This window comes from Myripristis murdjan, chromosome 7, assembly GCF_902150065.1.
Source record: "Myripristis murdjan chromosome 7, fMyrMur1.1, whole genome shotgun sequence".
NCBI lineage: Eukaryota > Metazoa > Chordata > Actinopteri > Holocentriformes > Holocentridae > Myripristis > Myripristis murdjan.
Genome location: NC_043986.1, coordinates 29,177,159 through 29,198,555, shown reverse-complemented (window position 1 = coordinate 29,198,555; position 21,397 = coordinate 29,177,159). Strand labels below are relative to the sequence as shown.

The 21,397-nt window shown below is 39.8% G+C and overlaps 1 protein-coding gene across 3 annotated transcripts in view; it reads right to left on the bottom strand.

The window, feature by feature from the left end:
* LOC115362332 (copine-9-like) overlaps positions 1-21,397 on the bottom strand; it is a 72,341-nt gene that overhangs the window by 10,655 nt on the left and 40,289 nt on the right. For all 3 annotated transcript variants that reach the window (XM_030056218.1, XM_030056220.1, XM_030056219.1), the window contains 11 exons: positions 20,419-20,482; positions 18,740-18,843; positions 17,024-17,128; positions 15,350-15,391; positions 14,974-15,049; positions 14,078-14,131; positions 13,782-13,843; positions 13,282-13,328; positions 7,217-7,398; positions 5,512-5,639; positions 1,720-1,822 (listed from right to left, as the gene is read on the bottom strand). In XM_030056218.1, the coding sequence (XP_029912078.1) occupies positions 1,720-1,822; positions 5,512-5,639; positions 7,217-7,398; positions 13,282-13,328; positions 13,782-13,843; positions 14,078-14,131; positions 14,974-15,049; positions 15,350-15,391; positions 17,024-17,128; positions 18,740-18,843; positions 20,419-20,482 (967 nt within the window). The remainder of the gene's footprint in view (positions 1-1,719; positions 1,823-5,511; positions 5,640-7,216; positions 7,399-13,281; positions 13,329-13,781; positions 13,844-14,077; positions 14,132-14,973; positions 15,050-15,349; positions 15,392-17,023; positions 17,129-18,739; positions 18,844-20,418; positions 20,483-21,397) is intronic.

Sequence of the window (21,397 nt, the reverse complement as noted above, 5' to 3'; positions counted from 1 at the left end):
TTTTTATTTTTCATTATTATTATTATTATTATTATTTTATTATATCTTTTTTTATGTTTTATTATTTTATTTTATTTTATTTTTTTTATTTTTATTTTTTTTATTTTTATTTTTTTTATTTTTATTTTATTTATTTATTTATTTATTTTTTATTATTTCACTATTTTTTTATTTTATTTTATTTTATTTTATTTTATTTTATTTCATTTATTTATTTATTTTTTTCTCAGACATTGGCCGCCTATATCCGTCCAGGTGCTTTAAATCTAGCTCTGATGATGTTTGATTATGGTGGAACCTGATTTGTGGGTGTGGGTTTACCTACCTATTTAGGATTGTCTCTCCCATTGTTTGGTAAGATAACCTGATGAAGGTCTACGTACCGAAACGTTGTTATTAAAGTTCTCCTTTGCAAATGATGCAAGCAGTGTGCGGGAGTTTTTTATTCTGATTATTGCCGGTCTCCGGTTTTCTCCTACGCACCTGCCGACCTACAGGTGTGCAAAAGGCTCACCTAGTGAGTTAATTAGGTGACCCTTGAAGAGGCTTTGGGTAATTTACAGCTCGCTGAGTCTTCTCCAGCTCCTAACTAGAGAATATACAGTGAGGGATAATTTAGAATACTAAATAATAAAGGCAGATTTAAAGCAAATATCTGATTTACCAGGGCACTTTGATCTTAAAGTTGTGCTTATAAGTTAGTTAGAAGAGTGGAAAGCTTTGCATTCAAAGTACATTCAAGAACTTTAAGCAAATAACTTTCCTTTATCCCATCAGCTTTATAAGAGAGCAATTAGACCCAGCTTTATTGGATCGCTGAAATCTTAACCATTAATTCAATAAGTTATTGAATTAAACAGTTATTGACCTCCCCAAGGCAGGAGACAATACAATGTTACATCAAATGGACTTTTAATCTTTATTACTTGAACTTGGCAAGAAGCAACCCTCAGAATCAATGCTCTACTATGGGATTTCTGCTTTTACCCACTCAAATGACAGGAGCACAATGCTTACGAAGTGAATTGGAGCTTTTTCCCATGTCAGCTAAACCTTGATTTGGCTCTAACAGTAAATAAGAGAAAAGCCTGAGATACACTGGTAGGAGTGCTCCTTCCTGTCAGATGCCACTACTGATACACAGATAACTAAAGCTACTGTCCTTCAAGTGTAATATGTGATAAACCAAAAATGGAATATATATGTATATGCACACACACACACACACACACACACACACACACACACACACACAAACACACACTTGCATTTCAGGGTATGCAACAGTCAGAAATGATCTACAAAGACAACAGTTATGTGTCATCTGAAAACCTTTTACCTAACAGCTCTAAACAGACAGAAAGTGCTGTTGTAGCTGAAGTTGCTTCTAAGCGACTCTTGAAAACCATTTTGAAGCGCATCATTCTTTTGCCAAAAATGGACACTTTCTGAACTTTCAGTGCTCAGCATTTAGAGCATTAAAATTGTTTTCTCTCAGCATTGTGAGGATTGTGCAACAGCCTGATTTATTTTTGACATGTGAAACATGTGAAATAACAAGAAAAAGAAACCATTTTTGTGAAGAGGCCTGCACCCTCACTACTCTGAAACTCAGCAAAAAAAAAAAAAAAAAACAGTCTGTTATACATAATTTTGTGTGTGTGCGTGTGTCTGTGTTTATCTGCGTGTGTGTGTGTGTGTGTGTGTGTGTTTACTCACATTGACCACAGCTTCCTTGGTCTGGACCATGTCAGATATCACTCCATCTGTGATCATCAGCAGGACAAAATACTGAGAGCCATCTGTAATCTCTGCCGCACAGCTGGGGAACACACACACACACACACACCCACCCACACACCCACACACACACACACACACACACACACAAACACAGAGGTTTTCATGCATGCACACAGCACAGACACAGAGTTTCCAGTGTATCTGACCAGTAGACTGATGCTGCAGGAGAGCAGAGCACCACAGAGCCGGGCCTGTTGGTCTGTAACGTTAGAGCTTTTGTAGATCCCTGACTTCCAAGGTTGAATCAAGGTTTAAGAAAATCACCATCTGAAATCACCATCTCATGGAAACAAAGGTAAAGTCACATTTTCCCTAGTAAAATGCATTTTTTTTTTTTTTTTGAGAAGTCCTTTCTATGCAGAGAGAGGCCAACCAGCTGATTTCTCCTGAGTGAAACAATCAGTTTTGCAGGGGATTAAAAGCTACGTTCCCATGTAAGGGTGAAGCGATCCAATCAGAACACCACCTCAGCTGTTACTCCTCAACCGCACCTCTTATCCTACAAAAGGCTCAAGAAACGGTAGTGAGGAACTGTAACTGCTAGTCTGCTGGCACTGCATGTCAATGTTGTGTTGCTCCTAGATACAAATCCAACATTTTACCAAGTATTATTTTACCAAGCTCACATTCTATCAGAGGAGGTGAGGGCTGGCAAAGCGCTTCAATCCAATATGGAGCTTATGTTAGTGATGGTGTTAGTCATGGACTTTCTCACATTAACTCTATTTCTATAAGCCCAAACATTCGCTAACATATTGTTGCAGCACTAGTAATAGCTGTAGCTCTTCCAGTTCCACCAAGCTCCATATTTTCACTTTTCTAGACAGCTGGCTGGCCTTCAAGCTCCACACAGTATCATTACACCTCAAGGGGAACCCGACAAGGCAGCCCCTTAAAGCCCATTTTATTACTGTTGACTTTTAGGAACTCTCAAATCTAGGTGGATAGATAGTACTCAATACTAAATAAGAAAACCCACTTTTTAAATGGGTTTACCATTCCTTTTGATAAAATCTACTCTGTAAAAGTATTCTTATCTCAAAGCTGTTTAAATTCACAAAGGTTTCCCTCACTGTGTACAGGGACATCAATTCCACCAAAAACTACAGCAACCGTCCTCGCAACTGATATCATTTACCAGCAAAATGTCCTGGCCCTGCCTAAATCGATTCACTTTCTACGGTCTCAGTGGAGCAGTGACTGATGACTGACGAGATATTACTTTCTGGTTGGAGTGATAAATTCTCACCAAACTGTCTGTTCACAGGGAACATTGTCCCTGCACGCTCACCTGATGTGAGTTTTTAATTTCAGATATGGCTTCCAGATGAATTCATTTGGTTTGATATTTATTTACTCTACATTGTAATGATAATGAGTAGAAGATACAATTTGGTCTCACATGGGTTACAAGGACATTCAGCTGCTGTAGAGTTAGTAATGCTTGACTGTTGCTGGCTGGAGTTTCTCCTTCTGAAACACAATCTAACTGAAGATGCCTGAGAGGACATCCTCTGACTTTGAATGGAGATGCCAACCAAATCATCCCTTTCCAAAGATGCACTGCAAAACTTTTGTCTGTTAGACCAGCAACCTTTTCCTTTTGCAATGTAGTTATTCAGCCATCAAGAAAACACTGTTAGATACAATAACTCTTTCAACGACACACCATGGTAACCGGCTTTATTCTAGGATTCTGGTCCCATGCCAGATCCTTGAGTTGTTTATCACCCAAAACTTCATCCTTCTCCAACAGAAAGACTCTTCGTAGAATAACAGGTGCTGAATAACACTGCATGATAAAAAAAAGAATGTGACCCTGCTTCTTGTTTATCCGCCGCTCTTCATTCCCTCATCAACAGGGGGTTCGATGAGAAAACAAATGAATGTACCCACATTGGTGAATATCAGCCTTGGCTTGATGTCATGCCAGATGAGTTCGTAGGAGTTTCTCGGTGTGTAGGTGTTTATAGGTGTGTGTGTGTGTGTGTGTTATTATGTGCCTCCCTCACCTGGGATGCCTGTGTATGTGTGTTTATTGCAAGAAGGCACCATCTAATACCAGAGAATAACCTGTTCCACCTGGCTGAGCACTACATTGATCTGTGTGTTAGTGTGGGTGTGCGTCTGCTGTGGGCGTACTTATGTGTGTGCAGATGTGCCGTGCACGTCCATCCATTTGTGGTTACGCACACGCACGTTTAAGTCCATATATGTGTGTGTGCACTTAAGTGGGTGCTCGCCATGCCCCCCTAAATGGGACTTTGTGTCCTTCAGAGCAGCCTAGAGGTGTCAGACACACTAGGACTTGTGGGATAACACACTGACGGCTGAGAATTCAAGGGTAAGGCAATGACACCGAGGATCTACTTTAAAGTTTTCAATGCTCTTTCACTGTGGAATATTCTGGTCAGCAACCAGATGTAGAAGCTTTTTCCACAAGAAAAAACATAGCACGGCCTGGAGCAGAAGAGTTTTTTGTGTTTTTATTTTCCTGTTAATCATATATTGTGGGCTGTCAGCTGTAAGGCACAAAATAGAAAAATAGAGGAAAAAAAGAGGAAAAAATCAAAAAGTTTTCTGTGTGATTTATTACAGTTGACAGCAATAATTTCAACCTGGACTGTACACGCTACATAGTGCCTCTAGTGTCTTTTCATCGACTGCTGGCTTCTCTGCTAAATGCTCGATGCACAAGAGACGCTCATAGTAGCTGAGAAGACAGGAGGATGATGATGAGGAGGAGGGGGAGGGGGATGTGTCTCCAGGACAGTGATGGAAGACAGAAGGAACGCAAATTTTTGACACTTTTTGACAGTGACTGAGAATGAATCTCTTATGCATACCAGAGACAGACAAGGACTAATGTTGAAGATGCAAACCTATTGAATGAAATTAAGAAAGTGAGAAATTTCCCTCGTCAGCTTCCAACAGTTGCTATCCTAACTAATGTTTTAAGAAAATTTCTTTTTAGAAATAAATACATGGAAAGTGGCAAAGAGCCTTTTTGACAAGTCCATTTTGACAGATAGTTTCCATGGAAACATGCCTGGTGCACCATCGGCTTAGCTTCTAGACATAAATGGCAAAAAATGTATAAGAAAAATACAAATTTAATATGTAGTATATTTATTTATCAACTTCTCCTGCTCAATTATTAATTTCTACAGCTTGAGGGTTGAAGTGCTTTTGTTTTGTCTACTGAGCAACAGCAAATGGCTCTCCCAGTGTTAAAGTTTCATGACTAAATCACAAATGGAGCAAAGCTACCACATGATGATATTTCAGTGGTGATCAATTTTACATCTTAATAGACAAAGCCTTAAGGCAAATTCACTATAACATAATAACACAATGGCACAATAACACAATCCATATCACTAGAGCTCTGGGCTGATGCTGAACAACTATACAGCGATTTCTTCATGCTTTGTTAACCAGCATGGAAAACAGAGAAGAAGAGTGCACACAAGTCATTAACAGGACTGGAATCAGATTTGTTGCAACTCCCTCTACCTCTAAAATCACTGACGTGGCAGACAAGTCACCAAAAGAAGTTAATTTAGAGTGACTTTTATTTATTTATTTACAAGCCTCTGTGGACTCTGTGGACCTAAATCAATCCAATGCAAAAAAGTAAACTTCTCCATTATGAATCACATGGAAGAAAACAAACCAAATGAGTGCGCACACACACTCCAAACTCACTTTGCCACTTGGTTGATAACAGGTGCGAAGTTGGTGGGTCCATACAGCTGCACCGTCCTCAGGCTCTGGAAGTACGCCTCCAGAACGCCCTCGATGCCCACACAGTTGGGATTATCAGCGTCTCCACTCTGCAACAGTCAAGTACCCAGTTTTTCACCATTACAACCAGTGTACACACAAAGTAATGAACAGGGTGCTTCAACATATTCAGTTTGTCATTAATACTGTGTAAGTTTTACCTACTGTAATACAATGAGATCTGTTGGTCTATCTACATGTGCACCAATAGACAGAATTATTACTAATACCAGCTGAAGTATTACAGAAGTAGTTAGAAGCAGCAATCACTGGGTAGTGATGCAAAACAATCACAATAATTTACCCACGATAACGATGGCATCACGACACAGGCAATTCTGCGATATGTGATATATTGTAAGATATGCAGCTATGATACATCAAGATGTCTATAACTGAAAAAGAAAAACTACCCTGGAAAAGGCAAAATAGTTTTCCACCATCATGCACAGTGCACAGTGACAGAACAGCAGCCCATTAAAATATCTAAAGGCAGGGAGCAAATAGGAGCCCAAATGTGCATCTGTGCAAATTGCGTTGAAAACTCAAATATCAACACATGGCACAAGTGTATCCATAATGTCTCACAAGAGGAAGTATTGCAATGTATGGCTTTATGGATTTATTGTCTCACCCCAAGTAGCATTACTGTATTAGACTCTAGTTTAATGACTATTTTTGTTTTGTTTTTTTTGTTGGTGCATGTAAGCATCATATCTTTTTTTTTTTTTTTTTTTTTTTTTCAAAAGCCCAGTTGAGCTGGTATAACCTTGATTCTCTCAAATAAAAGAAATCCAGTTAAGTTTCCTGAATACTGTGACATTGTCTGCAATTACATCTTAACCCAGTTAGTCTTAGTTTTTGCTAATCTTGTTTTTCAATAATAAAAGTCCTTGTTTATTCAGGCACACTGGGACATTTATATACAGGACATAAAGAGGAATATGTCCCACTTATCCTGAATGAGGTCTAATGAAACACAATTCCACATAACTAATTTCTAAACAACAAACAGGAGACAGTGCAGACGGCTGCTAATAATATATTTTCAAAAACAGCCTTTTGCACTTCTCCTTGTTAACAGTTCTGATCAGTAATAAAAAAAAAAAAAAAAAAAAAAAAAAGACTGAGAGATATATGGGTCAGCTTTACATCAGATTAGCATCCAGCAGTTTCTGACTGGCTGCTCTCATCCCTCAGGAGGAAGTACGGAGGGAGAGGAGGGGATGCTGGGAGTTTCCTGCTGGGCAGGGAGATGAGCCAGCTTCTGAACTTGTGCGGCCAGCTGTTGCCGCAGCGACAACTCCTAGTCCAAACCACACCCTGCTAGGTGTGTTCTGTTTGTGTGGGTAGGTGCATGTGTGTGTGTGTAGGTGGGTGGATAGGTGGGCTGAGTGTTATGTATGGAGATGCCTGTGTGTGCATTGTCATGTGTGTATGTATGTGTATGTAAATGCCAGTGTGTGTTTGTCTGTGTATGTGTTCCTGTAGGCAGCCATCTGCTTGCATGTCTATATTTCTGTATGTTTATGTGCCTGTCTGTGTGTGTGTGTGTGTGTGTGTGTGTGTGTGTATGTTTGTATGTGTGTGTGTGTGTGTGTGTGTGTGTTTTATGTATGTGTGTTACCAGTGGGAATGCGTGGGAGACTTTGCCGTCAGGGGGCAGCTTAGCTCCAAAGCCATAGGCAGGGAAGAGCTTGTCGCTGTCGTAGTCCTGGATAATCTCCCCCACTGCTTTCAGAGCCATGGCATATGCATTCATTTGGTAGGGACTCATATAGTGCAGGGAGGTGGGCTGAGACGGGTTACCTGGAGGATGACACACACAGAACACCAGGAAATGAATGTTAATATGTCTCAATCTCCCTCTCTGTTTGTCACCCACGCATAGCAAACTGACACAGGACATGGTACAGAGCAAGGACTCCCAAATTGGGGAAACAAACCGGGGCGTGGGGAGGGTTGAAAAAAACAAAATGTCCAAAATGAAGGTAAACAGAAAATAACATCCGACTGGAACAAAGAAAAACAAGGCAACAACAACAAAAAATGTTGAAGACGTAGCTGTTGCTAGGCACACTAATTATGGACAAGGTTGTGTTAGGATCGTTTGTGTTTAACAGCAGAGACCACAGAGGGGAATGCAGCACTAGAGATGTGATTCAGTGCTATCTGTGGCTCCACATCATTTGTTTTAATTTAGTCTGAAAACATGTCATAGAAAATAGTGATGTCTAAGAATTTTATCTTTACATTTTACTGTCAATCTGCCAATCACTGCAAGTGTTGGTATGCCTACTTTGAAAGCTGGAGAAGGCAATTACTGTAGTTCTATGAGAAATCGCAATACTTAAAATTTATAACCACATCTTACAACTTACAACTTACTAGATTAAGTAGCTTAATAAAATATTCAACACGTTGGAAATTGTGTGACAAACTGACTCAAAACAATGTAATTCAAAATTTTGTTGCCAATTTGTTGAGCACAGTGCACTAAAATGTAGACAGGAGAAACATAATGTGAACATGAACAGCATAAAGAATAGGTATCGATACATTGATGAAGAGAAAATACAGCATTATTTAATGTAATATTACAACTACTATTGTCACATCCACATCTGATTTGCACTCTAGCTAACATATCTAGTACTAGTGGCTGGTTGATGCTAGTTACCACTGTGGCCCCAAGCCCCGTCCTCAAGGCCCACTGTCCTGCAGCTTTTCCTCCCTGCTCTACTCTTGCCCACCTGACCCAATTAACGCCCACTCACGTTCATGCACGTCCTGTTCAGGTAAATCTGTTTCAACCAATCAGAACAAGTCTTGTATATGTATATGTTCACATGTGTTTGCAACGCTGCTGAGGGCTCCCACCATTCTCCGACCGGCATGTTATCTCACTACATCCATAACAACCAGGACTGTTTTTAGACTCCGCACCTTCATTCACCGGTAGTCAAGGTAACCCAGATAGGCGGATTCTCACACACATACATACACACACACACGCGCACACACACTAGTATTACTCATGAGTCAACCCTTATGGATTCCCTGAAGAAGCATCACTGTAATATTCCTATAATATTTGTCTCAAAATGAATCTAGTTGTAGTCTTGCAAATTGTGACCCTGCAAATCTCACTGACTGTGACTAAAAACTCAGTGACTTATCATGCATTGTCCTTAGATGTGTGAGGGTGTCACACTTTAGTCCTTTCAAAGCCTGCTGCTGTGTGGTAGCCATAGCTCAAGTGGAAACAAACCTACCTATTCAGAGAATTCATTATTTAGCATTGCTAAACTGACCTAAAGTCATGTGCCACATATTTTTTTTGACATCTTTCTTTTTAAAGCATGGCTCCTGTGTATGGTGTTACAGGTGTTACTGCTAGTGCTTCACTGGATCATGATGACCATGATGTGCTAATGGACATGAAGACATCTGAAACACAACTGCAATTCCTCTATAAGGCATTCATCTGCTTGGGATTCAAGTGGAAAGTTTGGAGGGAAGAGGAAACATGTACAAATGCATAAACACAACCACACATACACACAAACACTGCTTCACCATCATGGTTGCAGCCTTTGACTGGGATGTGGCATATGTTCAACACAAATGAGCACAAACTCTCCAGATTACTGCTGAGGACACAAATAATATGAATGTTACATCCTTCCACCGCAAAATATGTGACAACACAATTTAGATGTATGATATTCAAAAAATGTTCACAATTTTCAGCATGTGCACAACGTTAACCAGCGATCATGTTTAGGTGAGTACCAGGGCCAGTTTTAAGGGGTATGGCTGTTTAGTCCAGTCATTTTATGAAAAAACCTAGGACAAATTGCAAGAGAAGCAAACTCAACTGATTTTGGATCCTCAGTTTGTCCTGAGTGAGGGAAAAAAAGTCCCAAGAAATCCCATTGGTGGAAAGTTTTGAAAATCACCTATTTATGACCACATATTACCAAAAAACACTGTTTTTAACACACAGGGGAAAGGGATCAAAATTTTACTTTCAGATATCACTATAAAAATTCACAAGATGATTATACACACAAAGACAAGAAAAAAAGTCAATCACCAGTTCTTTGAATTATTCTGTTTACACATGCATATCACACATTATCTGATTTGATATGCGCTAATAAGGAATATGAGGACTAAATGCCAGAACAGATATTTAAACAGTGAATTAAAAGGTTACTATATATATAGTAACCTTTTAATTCACTGTTATATAGTAACCTTTTAATTCAAGGTTACTATATATATATAGTAACCTTTTAATTTACTGTTTAAATGTCTCTTCTGGCATTTATTCCTTATATTCCTTATTAGCACATATCAAATCAGATAATGTGTGATATGCATGTGAAAACAGAATAATTCAAAGAACTTGTAATAGACTTTTTTTCTTGTCTTTGTGTGTGTAATCATCTTGTGAATTTTTATAGTGATATCTGAAAGTAAAATTTTGAACCTCTTTCCCCTGTGTGTTAAAAACAGTGTTTTTTGGTAATATGTGGTCATAAATAGGTGATTTTCAAAACTTTCCACCAATGGGATTTCTTGGGACTTTTTTCCCCTCACTCAGGACAAACTGAGGATCCAAAATCAGTTGAGTTTGCTTCTCTTGCAATTTGTCCTAGGTTGACCCCAATTTTGGCCTAAAATTACTGGACTAGTTGTTTGGCAGTGACAATAACTTTGGTTTGATCTACACTGGTCACATCTGCCACATCGTTCACACTGGATCCTTTTTTGCAATATCGATACACATTCAAAAGCATGAAATCAAGCGTGTAACCTCTAAATATGCAAGAAAAAAACAAAATATATTATTGATATTGGCCATTATGCCTTTCGTCTGCACATTATTCCTATCAGATATTCCTATATGTTGTTAGTTACACTTGATTCACTGAATACCTCATTAATGTAAATGTGATCTCGAAGGCATAGCTCGGTCCTGTTGCACAAGCATGCAATTAATCAGTGGCGCGGTCACAGTGACTTGCATATCCCAACATTAATTAAAATGGTTATTTCTTTTATTTAGAGTATCCTTTTTCCCAATTATTTTTTAAGCTAGCTCTTGTAATTAAACATTAACACAGACATTAAATTATAATAGGAATGTTCACTCATTAGTCCATAATGAATATTTCTAATTGAAACCAAAAGGAATGTGGTGGTGAAACCATTTTCAAAAGGTGACCGCAAAAAGATGGGATCAGCGAGTGTCTGGAGCTGCATGATCAACAGACCATACAGCATTACAGCGTTCTCATAACCCTAATGCACGAAAGGAAATGAAAAACCATACTATGAAAATTAGTTTTTGGAATAAAAACAACAAAAACAAGTCAGTGTCTTAATTATAAAATATAACTGTTTACAGGTTATTGGAAGTGTAACTTAATGACATAACATAGTAAAGCATGTGTTCATATTAAAGCACCTTAAAGCACCTTGTTCTCTAATAGATCATGTATTTGCATTCTCTATTTGGACACTGAAAAGGCATGCCTTTCAAGCCGAAAACCTTTGGAAAAGTCTGGGAAGATGAGGCCATTTCATTTCTAGGGTTTGAGAAATTTTAATTTAATATCTCAGTGTTGAGTCGTGGTCTTTCACGTGTTAACTGAAATAACAGACAAGGAAACTTGTGAAACTGAAAACGTGCTGCATGTGATGGTGTTATAATTGATATACTTGGTTTTGCATAGCTAGAAAATACTTGTCTTATGTTGCTCAAAGTATCTGGAGAACTTTCTGGAGCTCCATTTGAAGCTGAAGGCTGACGGCTGAAATGGAGCTGGACTGCTCGCAAAAAAACTTCTTTAATGCTTCAAATGACATGACGTTGAACAAAAACCCCATAATGAGTCATTTACTGGACCCACGCTCTCCTTTCAGGTGCCACTGTCTCATGATGTCTCCTTCACAAATTAATATATAATAAAGTAAAACTTTGTGATACTCCTGCCCAAAGTTTCTTTTTTTCCCCCCAGTATTTGACAGCTTCAGGAGGTGGAGAGGCGGGGAAGCGATGGTTGGAAACACATCACAGAACAGCAGCCGAGAAGTCAGAGATTGTCTGTGTGCTACTTCACCATGAAAAGGTCCAAGCTGTCCAGGAAGAAAATAGAAGTTGAGGGGGAAAAGTCGAGGGAGGAAAAGAAAGTCTAATACAATGGTTTGTGTGCAGCCATAGCATTTCGTTGTGTGTCGAGCTAATGCTAACTAAAGTGTCAACCCGGCAAGGTTAGCTGCTGGAGACAGGTAGCTGTCTAACCCTTAGCATTGGTGTTACGTGATGGAAAAATGTTTCTGCCTTCAAAATAACATATCATCACCACAAATATCAAATATATGATCGGAATGTTAAATAAAACAACTGGTTGACTGGTTTGAACCACCAAAAACAACATTTATGTTCACTAAGCTAAACACAGGTGTTACTAACGATGTTTTGTTCATGCTAATCGCTGTTAACGGAATCAGAATTAATGTCATTGGTAACACCTGGGCTTACCTGCTATTTCACGTCAAAATGGAGTTAGTCAGGTTAGCAGTGGCTTTAACTCTTTACAGTTACATGAAAAAGCTAGCAAGTTTATGACGGCTGGTAGCGTTTGAATTCTCTAAAATCATCACACGCAGTTTTCAAGCCGATGTCTGACAATTTAGTTAAAGCGGGCAACAATATGAACGAATGCCAGACCAACCAACGTGTTGCTAGCTGTTCCTTTTATGTCAGCTCATGGTTATACTTCCATTTTGCGAACCGAACTCTGTGCAATAATGGAAGAGCAGTAAAACACAATGAATTCTGCTAGATAGCAACTATTAGTAGGCCTTTGTAGCTGCAAGTTTAGGAACGATAATGTGTTTGTGTATTTTCATTAAATTTATATACTATATATCTCTGCTTGAATTAAAAACTTATTAAAATATTAGTAATATTAAAATACCTGATCACACACACTGGTTCAGAACTCTGATAAACATGTTTTATTAAATGACATAATAACAAAAAGCTTGAATAACTCAACCCTCAACAATTTCAAAAACATATACCAAAAGTCATTGTTTATCCATGTAATCAGTTTTAGCAGAACAAGTGAACCTTTCACTCTTGTTGCTTTGGATGTGTATGTGACTGTGTTGAGCAGTAGCTAATGCGTTGTGATTGTTATCCATCTTTGCTGGCTTTTTACATGCGTCTGATAAGAGACTGCAATGTCACGGGGCTGTACCTGTTTTAAAATAAATGATTATTAACTCACTAATTTTTGGATTGGCCTGCAGGTGAAGGAACATGCACGCCGTCTACTCTGTATACTAATCCTTCTCTACAACCTGCAGACCCCAGTCAGCTGCAACACAGACTACAGCCTGTCAGTCCATCACGGCAGCAGCTCTAGATCCTGCTGACTGGCCAGGCCTGTCCAATAAGGGGAGAGTTAGTCAGCAGAGCAGCTATCAGGTAAAATGAGACCATACTTTGCTACAAAGAAAGGATGGAAGAAGCAACACCGCCCATCACAGTCTTGCTTAGGGCACCAAAATGGATAGGCCTGCCCTTATAGACAACAGGCACACACAACCCATGCATGCAACAGAAAGTACAACATATGAAATATACACCAGTTACACCACTTGACTTACCATTAGATGCTGTGAAGTCTATAGCTACTGTGAAGTTGAGTTGTGTTCTGTTGCAGGGAAGATAGAAAACAAAATGTCACAAAGGAAAGAAGAGGCGAACAAAGCCTTATATACACTCTGAACCGCTTCTCCGGCACACACACTCTGTAACACACACACAGATTTAATCAGTTTACTGGTTCACTGGGTAATTAGTATGGTGGGATAATATTCCCTCCAACGTCTTGAAGGGCTAATTAGCTAAAACAAATGAAAGTGGTAATTAAAAGTGAATGAACTGAATAAATTAGATATTTACAAATGAGATTTACCAATGTGAACTTCCCTAAAACTTTGCCCTTCAGGCCTAATAGAAATTCAACATGATGTTCGCAAAAAACACCCATCAGGAAATTCAATCTTGCATCTTCAGAACGCTCGAGAGATGCACGCACAAACGCAAACAAAATGCTGGCTATTGACACTCGCTGCAAGGACAGACTAATTACTATTCCACTCACCCGCCTCGAATGAAATCCACAAAGGTGTACTCTGACTCCACTTTGAAGGACAGCAGAGTTACCTGGTGAACCACACAGACATGGACACACACACACACACACACACACACGGACAGCAACACAGATGGCGAGAGAAAAGCAACCTTAAGTCAAAATGTTAGAGAGGGACAGCGAAACTGAGCCATGCAAACAAATTCGGGCATCATGAAACAGGTGTAAAGGGGCAGTGCCAATATTACATAACTAACACAACATATAAATCACAGACAGACGATATGACAGGCAGGTTTACTCACGGTCCCAGAGTTGATGTATTTCTTCTTTTTGCCTTTCTTCTTGGGATTTAAAACCTGTCCACGGTGGGAAAAGGTAATTTGGATTGGAACGATTAAGAGGGTACTTCTAAAACCAATTTACCCCTCGGGAAGATAAGACATTTCACTCTGCGTATGAATACATATTGCAGATTCCAGATGATACTGGCAGCGGTACTGACAAGGATATTATGTTTAACTGTGATACCCAGTGGAGCGAATAAGATGGACTTTTCAGAGTGAAAATGTTAACGCTTCCCTCCATCCATCTAACAAGCTACCCATCCACCCATCCATGTTAGTCTTGGCCAAACATCTGCAGTTTGGGCTTTATAGTAATACATAAAACAAGCTGCCTTTTGGGGGTATATGATTAGCTCTAACTTCAACTTCCTTTAAAACACAAGCAAATTTTATTTCTGCGTTCATTACCTGGCGGTGGTTAATTTGTTTGTTGGGAGTGCACTATTTTTTTTGCTGAGCAGGCTTTAATGAGCTGTGGGCATTAATGAAATCAGCAGTGCAAGACTTCGCTTTATCATCACTGATGGCTGATGTGTGTGTTTTGCTCCTCTTAGAGAGGATTGCACTGCAGATAAATAGTTTTTATCCTTATTACCATTGTGCATCAGTAGTTTTTGTTACTGCATTTGTTCATATCATTTGGTTTATCTTTAATCTAGCTGTCTGTATGTCAATCCATCCATCAAAGTGTCACCCCCTTTGTTTTTAGCTTTAAGACCATGCAGTTTCAAGCCTACACAGTGGGCTTTAAAAGGGTTTTCTGCTGTAATCTCTCTCAGCTGAAATTGCAAGAAAAGCACCAAAATTGGAGTCACATGTTGTTTTTTGCAGCGAGCCGTCCTGATGTGTCTCACCTCATAGACATTGAACTGGTTCTGCCCTCGAGACAGCTCTCTGTAGCTGGTGGTGAACTCACCGATGAAGTCGTGGCTGCAGACAGGAGCCAAACAACACTCAGAAAAAACAGGCAGGGAAGAACACAAGTATTTTGATATGCAACTGTCAGTGCTCTATCTCTGTCCGCACATCTTTTTCCATTTTAGCTTCTGTCAATCTCACAACGTCTGTCTTTCTCCTCATTGTAGAAGTCGTTATTTTTTTTTTCCCTACTGCATAAGACTTTGCCAGACACTTCAAATCTCTCCCCACAGGATATGCATAAAGCGTACGTTTTATTCCCTATTGACATGTCAGGGACGTCAGCGTGAATTCATGCGGCTCTGCTTTTACCTTCCATCTCGATCCCAGTCATAGACATCTATTTTCACTGTTCTGAAATAGAAAGAGACCAGTAATCAGTGTTGTATCTCAGGAACACTCTTTACTAAACCATCCCCCATCAAAAAAAGAGTGTTTTCACAGCATCACGTGGGGCACAGAGCAAACACACACTTGCTGATTCAATAGTGTCCCCATGCTGAAGAGGATTACTGCCGCAGTAAGTAGCAGCAACACTATCTGAGTTTAGACTTACAGTGTCCATCTATGTTCAGAGGGGTGCTCAGCTGCACAGCATTATCAATTTCACATCATGCCAGGCAAAATGAATAAAACATTTTTAGTTTCCATGCTATACCAACGTAAATGAATAAAAATATGTTCCCAGCCATATGGGAGGGCCTGTTAGTCGGGCTGTGTTAGGTGAATGACTCATTTGGTCATTTCAAAATATCAAAGGGAACATTTCCATTTCCAAGTTCATGGGAATTGTTTGTAGACCAGGCCTAGCTTTGGAGCTAATCACCTTAATTATCAGTGCTACTGCTATCATGTTTTCACACAAGACTGCTACTTGCATTGATAATAATGATGTTCAACTCCATCTCATAATAATAACTACTGTTATTTTTATCAGTGGTACATTTTTGTATGATTCCCCTCAGATCAGGTATTGGTCACATTCAAGGACAACAAGGCATTATGAAAAATAAGTGAGGGTCAATTAAAGTGAGGACTGTTTAGACTCGGCTGGCAAAATACATGGAGTACAGTATGCATGTCATAACGACGAGAACCATGAAGATTCACCCCTCAAATTACGTGCTTAATCCACATTTTTCATCAGTTAAATCTGAATGGTCCTCACTTTCATTACCCTCTGCAATGCACCTTTAACCTATGCATCTGTTCTTGCCTTGACAGGAGGGGAAAAAAAGTCTTTAAAAAAAAAAAAAAAGTCTATTTAAAGGGTTTAGTGTTCCAGATAAACTAGAGGGCTTTGAGGGTGATAAATCGAAGCAAGAAGCCTAACAAATATCACAATAATGGACTGAGATAACTGTTATCGCAGCAAAAGTGCCACTGTACGCAGCGCTGCATGCACAATAGAAGTCTCTATACACACTGCATTTTGCTTTTGATAAGCTATACCTAGACAACATTTCAGCTTTATAAGTTTCCCTGTCAAGCTTTTCAGCAGCAAGATTCAGAAAGCACTTTTTCTCCTTTGCTCCTTTTCTCCACGATTAACACAAAACGCAGCTGCCACAAACAATCATTTTCCTTGAAAGTGCGTCAGAGCCACTTTCGAGCAGATTCCACCCAGATTTTAAAGAGCACATATGTGCATCAGCGGCGTTGTGAAAACCGAGTCAGTCTTAATAACACCAGTGCTGGTCCCTGGGACACCATAACCGACTGCTGGCATTATTCTGACCGGCCTCAGCAACAGGTGATGTCACCCAGGTGCAGAGGGAGCCCGTTTCTTATTGGTCCTCTTCAGTGTTCCCTCACTTCATCTTAATCAGATTAATCAGAGGGAGTGTGGGCTTGCTTGCAGCCATTTTCACTCCGTTTTTCTTACCTCTTGTCTTCAGTGTCTGAATACTAATGAAATGCTTCCTGGTGACAGCTCATCAGCAGTCCATTTAAACAGAAGGAAAGCTCATTGAAATGTTATCTGACCTGTCATAGTCGCCGTTGCAGAGGGCTCTAACAGGGATGGTGAAGGGCTGCCACACGGGGTTCAGCGTGTTCTTGATCACCTCTGTCTTATGGCAGATGGTGAATCTGCAAATAGAACAACAGACACAAAGCCACTGCAGGGAGTGCACATGCATATTGATCACATGTTGTACCTATAGTCCATATTGTACCTGTGACACTGGTAAAGGCAGGAGGAGCACTACAACAGTGCTCTTCAGGATATTGTGTGGTTTTATGTCTGTTGAAGTGTCTTTAGAGTGTATTTGAGATTTTTCAAATTCGAGTTTTTCCTCTGGAAAACATTTCTTGGAGGCAGAAATAATCCTGTTGTCAACTAAAGTGCAGAAGTTATTATGATATGTTATCTGAGCCCCTTCAATCTCTGAATCATGTCTCACTGCTCACTGTAATGTTGTGCATGAGAAAATTCAAATAAACATATTGCAAACAAAAAACATGGGTGGAGCTACTTGTTTCAGGAACAATTTAAAAACCGATCTGATTTGCATTGGAGACAAATGTAACCTGTAATCATGGTAAAGGGCATTGCCAGTCTGATTTTGCGTTTACGCTAATCATTTAGTTTATGTTTGTCATTTAAATAATTCTCACGCTGTCCTCGGTGCTTTCGATGTCACACCTCAATTTCCTACCTTCTGTAGAAACCATTTGCTACCATTCATTTTGCCACTTGAAAGCTGCCTGAGTGAGGCAATCCATCACAGTGAGCATGCTGCCTTAATTGTTTTGTCAAATAATCTTTTCGTTGCTTCATTATGCTATTGTAATAGAGACTGAAATCAAAGCCCCTTTTCATTTAGTCAGTCAGAAGTTATTGTCATATCTGTGATTCTGTAATTTTTTTTGCCTTTATTGTAGAATTGTTGGTGGAGACAATGCTAAATTCAAGCCTGTCTGAGAGTGAAATGTTAATAACTTTAAAATGATGAAAAACAAGAAAATGTTGAAACATCGAATTAGATGTGGCATGCATATAAAAACGATCAGAGGTCATTTAAAACCACTTGCAGACACTAGTCAACAGGCTGTGAGTCAAAGTTAGACTGGCACTGTTGTTTAAGATGTGCATTTTGCAGTGCCAATATACCCAGCTTTGTTTGTTTGCTTGTTTGTTGTTTTGTTTATGTTTGTTGTGTTTAGTTTAGTTTAGTTTAGTTTTAACTTATTTATCGAAGCGGGCGTACTTGCTTCAGCTACATCCAACTTCTTTTTCTTACAGCTTCACATTTTCCCTCCTGGGAGCTGCTCAGTCTTTTACTGCTACCTAATGAATGGCACCACTGGGCCTGTTGGGCCTTCACTGCTTCACTGCTTTGATCAGCAATAACTTAATGGTACATTTTTCACATAGGGGAGATCATTTTTATTGATCTGAGTTGGTACCCTTATGGCTTCAAGTTTCCTTTTCCAGCTAGTTAAGAAACTCATCCTCATACCAAGACATACTGATATTGTTGAACTCTCAGATAATAAATTCCTAAGAGTTAGTAATGCAGTGGAGAAGCTATGCAAATACTTGAGACTTCCTTGAGACACAAATGGGTTAATATACAGTAGCATAAAGAATGGTGAGGTCTGAAGGTGCTAGTATTGAAACAGAGCCCTTTTTCTGTAAACGGATCTATTCCACATGAAAATGGAGACTGAGTTCACCCCCAGAATGTTCACACTCACGTCCCATCCTCGTTACTCCGGTAGAAAACCAGGAAAGGGTCCGACTTGCCAAAGAAGTCTTTCTTGTCCAGCTTGTTAGCACACAGCTGCATGGTAGCAATGTCCTGAGAGAGAGACGGCAAATGTTTTAATTAGAGATGAATTTGATCCTTCTGACGCAATTTCGGGTCTAACTCAACAACTTGTTTTGTCTGGGAACTCATTTCTCAGCGATGAGGGCAAAGGATTCGCAGGATTCAAGCACAACAATTTGGAAACCAAGCCTTGTGCTGCATACTAAGTGACAAGTAAAACAAATTCTGTATTTGGGCAATGCAAATGTGTGAGTTTATCACTATCTGCAGCATAATAACCAAATCATACCTAGTTTACAGTGATTGCAATCCAACTTTTCATTTAAATAATACATTATACTTGAGGAAAAAATGAACCCGTGGGAGAAAATGATTGTGTTATGGGTGGCTGTAATATAGTCAGAGAGGCAGTGGGAATGGCTTCATACATATGTATGGGTGGTTATAGCAGTTAATGAATGGCGGCGTTGGTCTAGCTTCTGTTTGGTTGATGCCAGGGACAAGAGATGGAAATGTGGGAGGAAAACAAAAAAGAGAAAGAGATAGATAGATAGATAGATAGATAGATAGATGTTTATGGTTTCACATGTGGTTTCTCATTAATGAAATAATTTCGTCTTTGCCTCCAGTAGGAGGGTATCATGGGAAATCCGAGTTTGTCATTGACAGATAGGGGTTGTCTGATGCCCCCCTCTCCTCTCTCTCTCTCTCTCTCTCTCTCTCTCTCTGTCTCTCTCTCTCACACAAACACACACACACACACACGCACACACACACACACACGTACACAGATTCATACTTATCAGAATTTCGAAAGAGCAGTTGGATCTTGTCAGGAGCAAACCCTCCCAGAGTAACGATGGTAAACACAACCAAGATAAGCCTGTTCGCATAAGGATCCCCAGAGCTCCCATAAACACACACACACACACACACACACACACACACACACACAGGAAATTCTGGTAGTGTATGACTGGACGCTATTAATTTATTATAGTGATGGAAAAATGGGAAAATTGGGAGAGGAAAATCACTTCGTTTGTAGGAGAGAAACCATCTTGACAGTTCATTATAAACATTAAGCAGAGAGCTGTTGAGAGCTCTGGGTAACACAACATCAGGCTTTCACAGTGCTGAATACTTTTTTTGGGATGGGAGAATGTAAAAAGTCAAAAAAAGTATTGAGGTGTCCTGTTAAAATGAGGCATCTTTTGGCAGGTGAATCATCCTGCAATTCCTACAATGCGGGGCTTTTTTTTTTTTTTTTTTTTTGAGGCATCGAATTGAGGGTTATTTTCCCTTCAAAACTTGCACATTTGTGGCATTTCGTAAGGCTTGACTTCATTCCCTTGTCAGGCAACAGCTTCTGGGGTGACAGGGGAAGTGGGAGGAGAGGAGGGGTACATACAAGCTGTCACTTATAAGGAAAACATAAGGGCGGGAAAAAAAAATGCTTGGACGCTGACAGTAGCAGACTGTATGAAACTGTCCGAACAAAAGTCAGATTGAGCACTAACAGACTGGAGATGGCAAAGCAGAGAGATATTAAACTGGCCAGCTGTGTGTGTGTGTGTGTGTGTGTGTGTGTGTGTGTGTACTGACCCTACAGTTACTGAGCTCTTCGGCAGTGAAGATAATGACTCCACACTTCTTTCCTGGAATCCCACTGGGAAGGAGAGAGAGAGAGAGAGAGAGAGAGAGAGCGAGAGAGAGAGAGAGAGAGAGAGAGAAAGAGAGAGAGTTTCAGTCATATAACAATTGGCCAGAAGGCATCATACATAGTCATAACCTGTTACTGTGATAGGTGACAGCCCCGAGGTGGATAGAGGATGCAGATTGTCATATTTATAAGAGAAACAGCACACACATACACACACAAAAATGTGCCCAGGTGTACACAGGGACACACTCCCTCCATGCACACCCTCTTGTTTCACTGTAAAAGTGAGTTTTTCAAGGTTAAAGAGTTGTACTTTTACCATGTTTCTTTTGTTTCCACCTCTTCCTTTTATTCCTCTGTCATTTAAAATCCCATTATGTCTGAAGGTTTAAGACTGAGTTGGCTCCAATGGAGGCACAATTCAGTGAATTGTCACAACGGAGAGAGAAGCACAAAAAAAGACAAAAAAAGTGTGGGTCTCTACAGAATAGACTGGGAATAAGGGAGGAAAATGAGACAGGAGAAACAGTTTGGGAGTGAGAGCAGAAAAATGAGGAGAAACTTGGTGACAGTTAGGGCATAAAAGGGTCAGCCCTGCCTGCTATTCAATTACACAGGAGGAGGAGGAGGAGGAGGAGCAGGAGGAGCAGGAGGAGGAGGAGGAAGCAGATGGAGGAAAAAGGAGGAGAAAGAAGCAGAAAAGAGGACTGAGAAGACAGAAGAAGAATGAAGAGAGACAATGAGAGAGTCAGAAAGGGACACTTAGTGACAGAGAAGAGCTATGTTTCCATCAGCTGGGCTGGAGTGAAGAAATCGATTTCCTGATTGCAACATGTAGCTGCGTAGGAAAGAACATCATCTGGAAAAGGGGGAATCTTTCCAGAATTGATTAGCATTGAGGGAAAAGATGTTCTTCTTCTA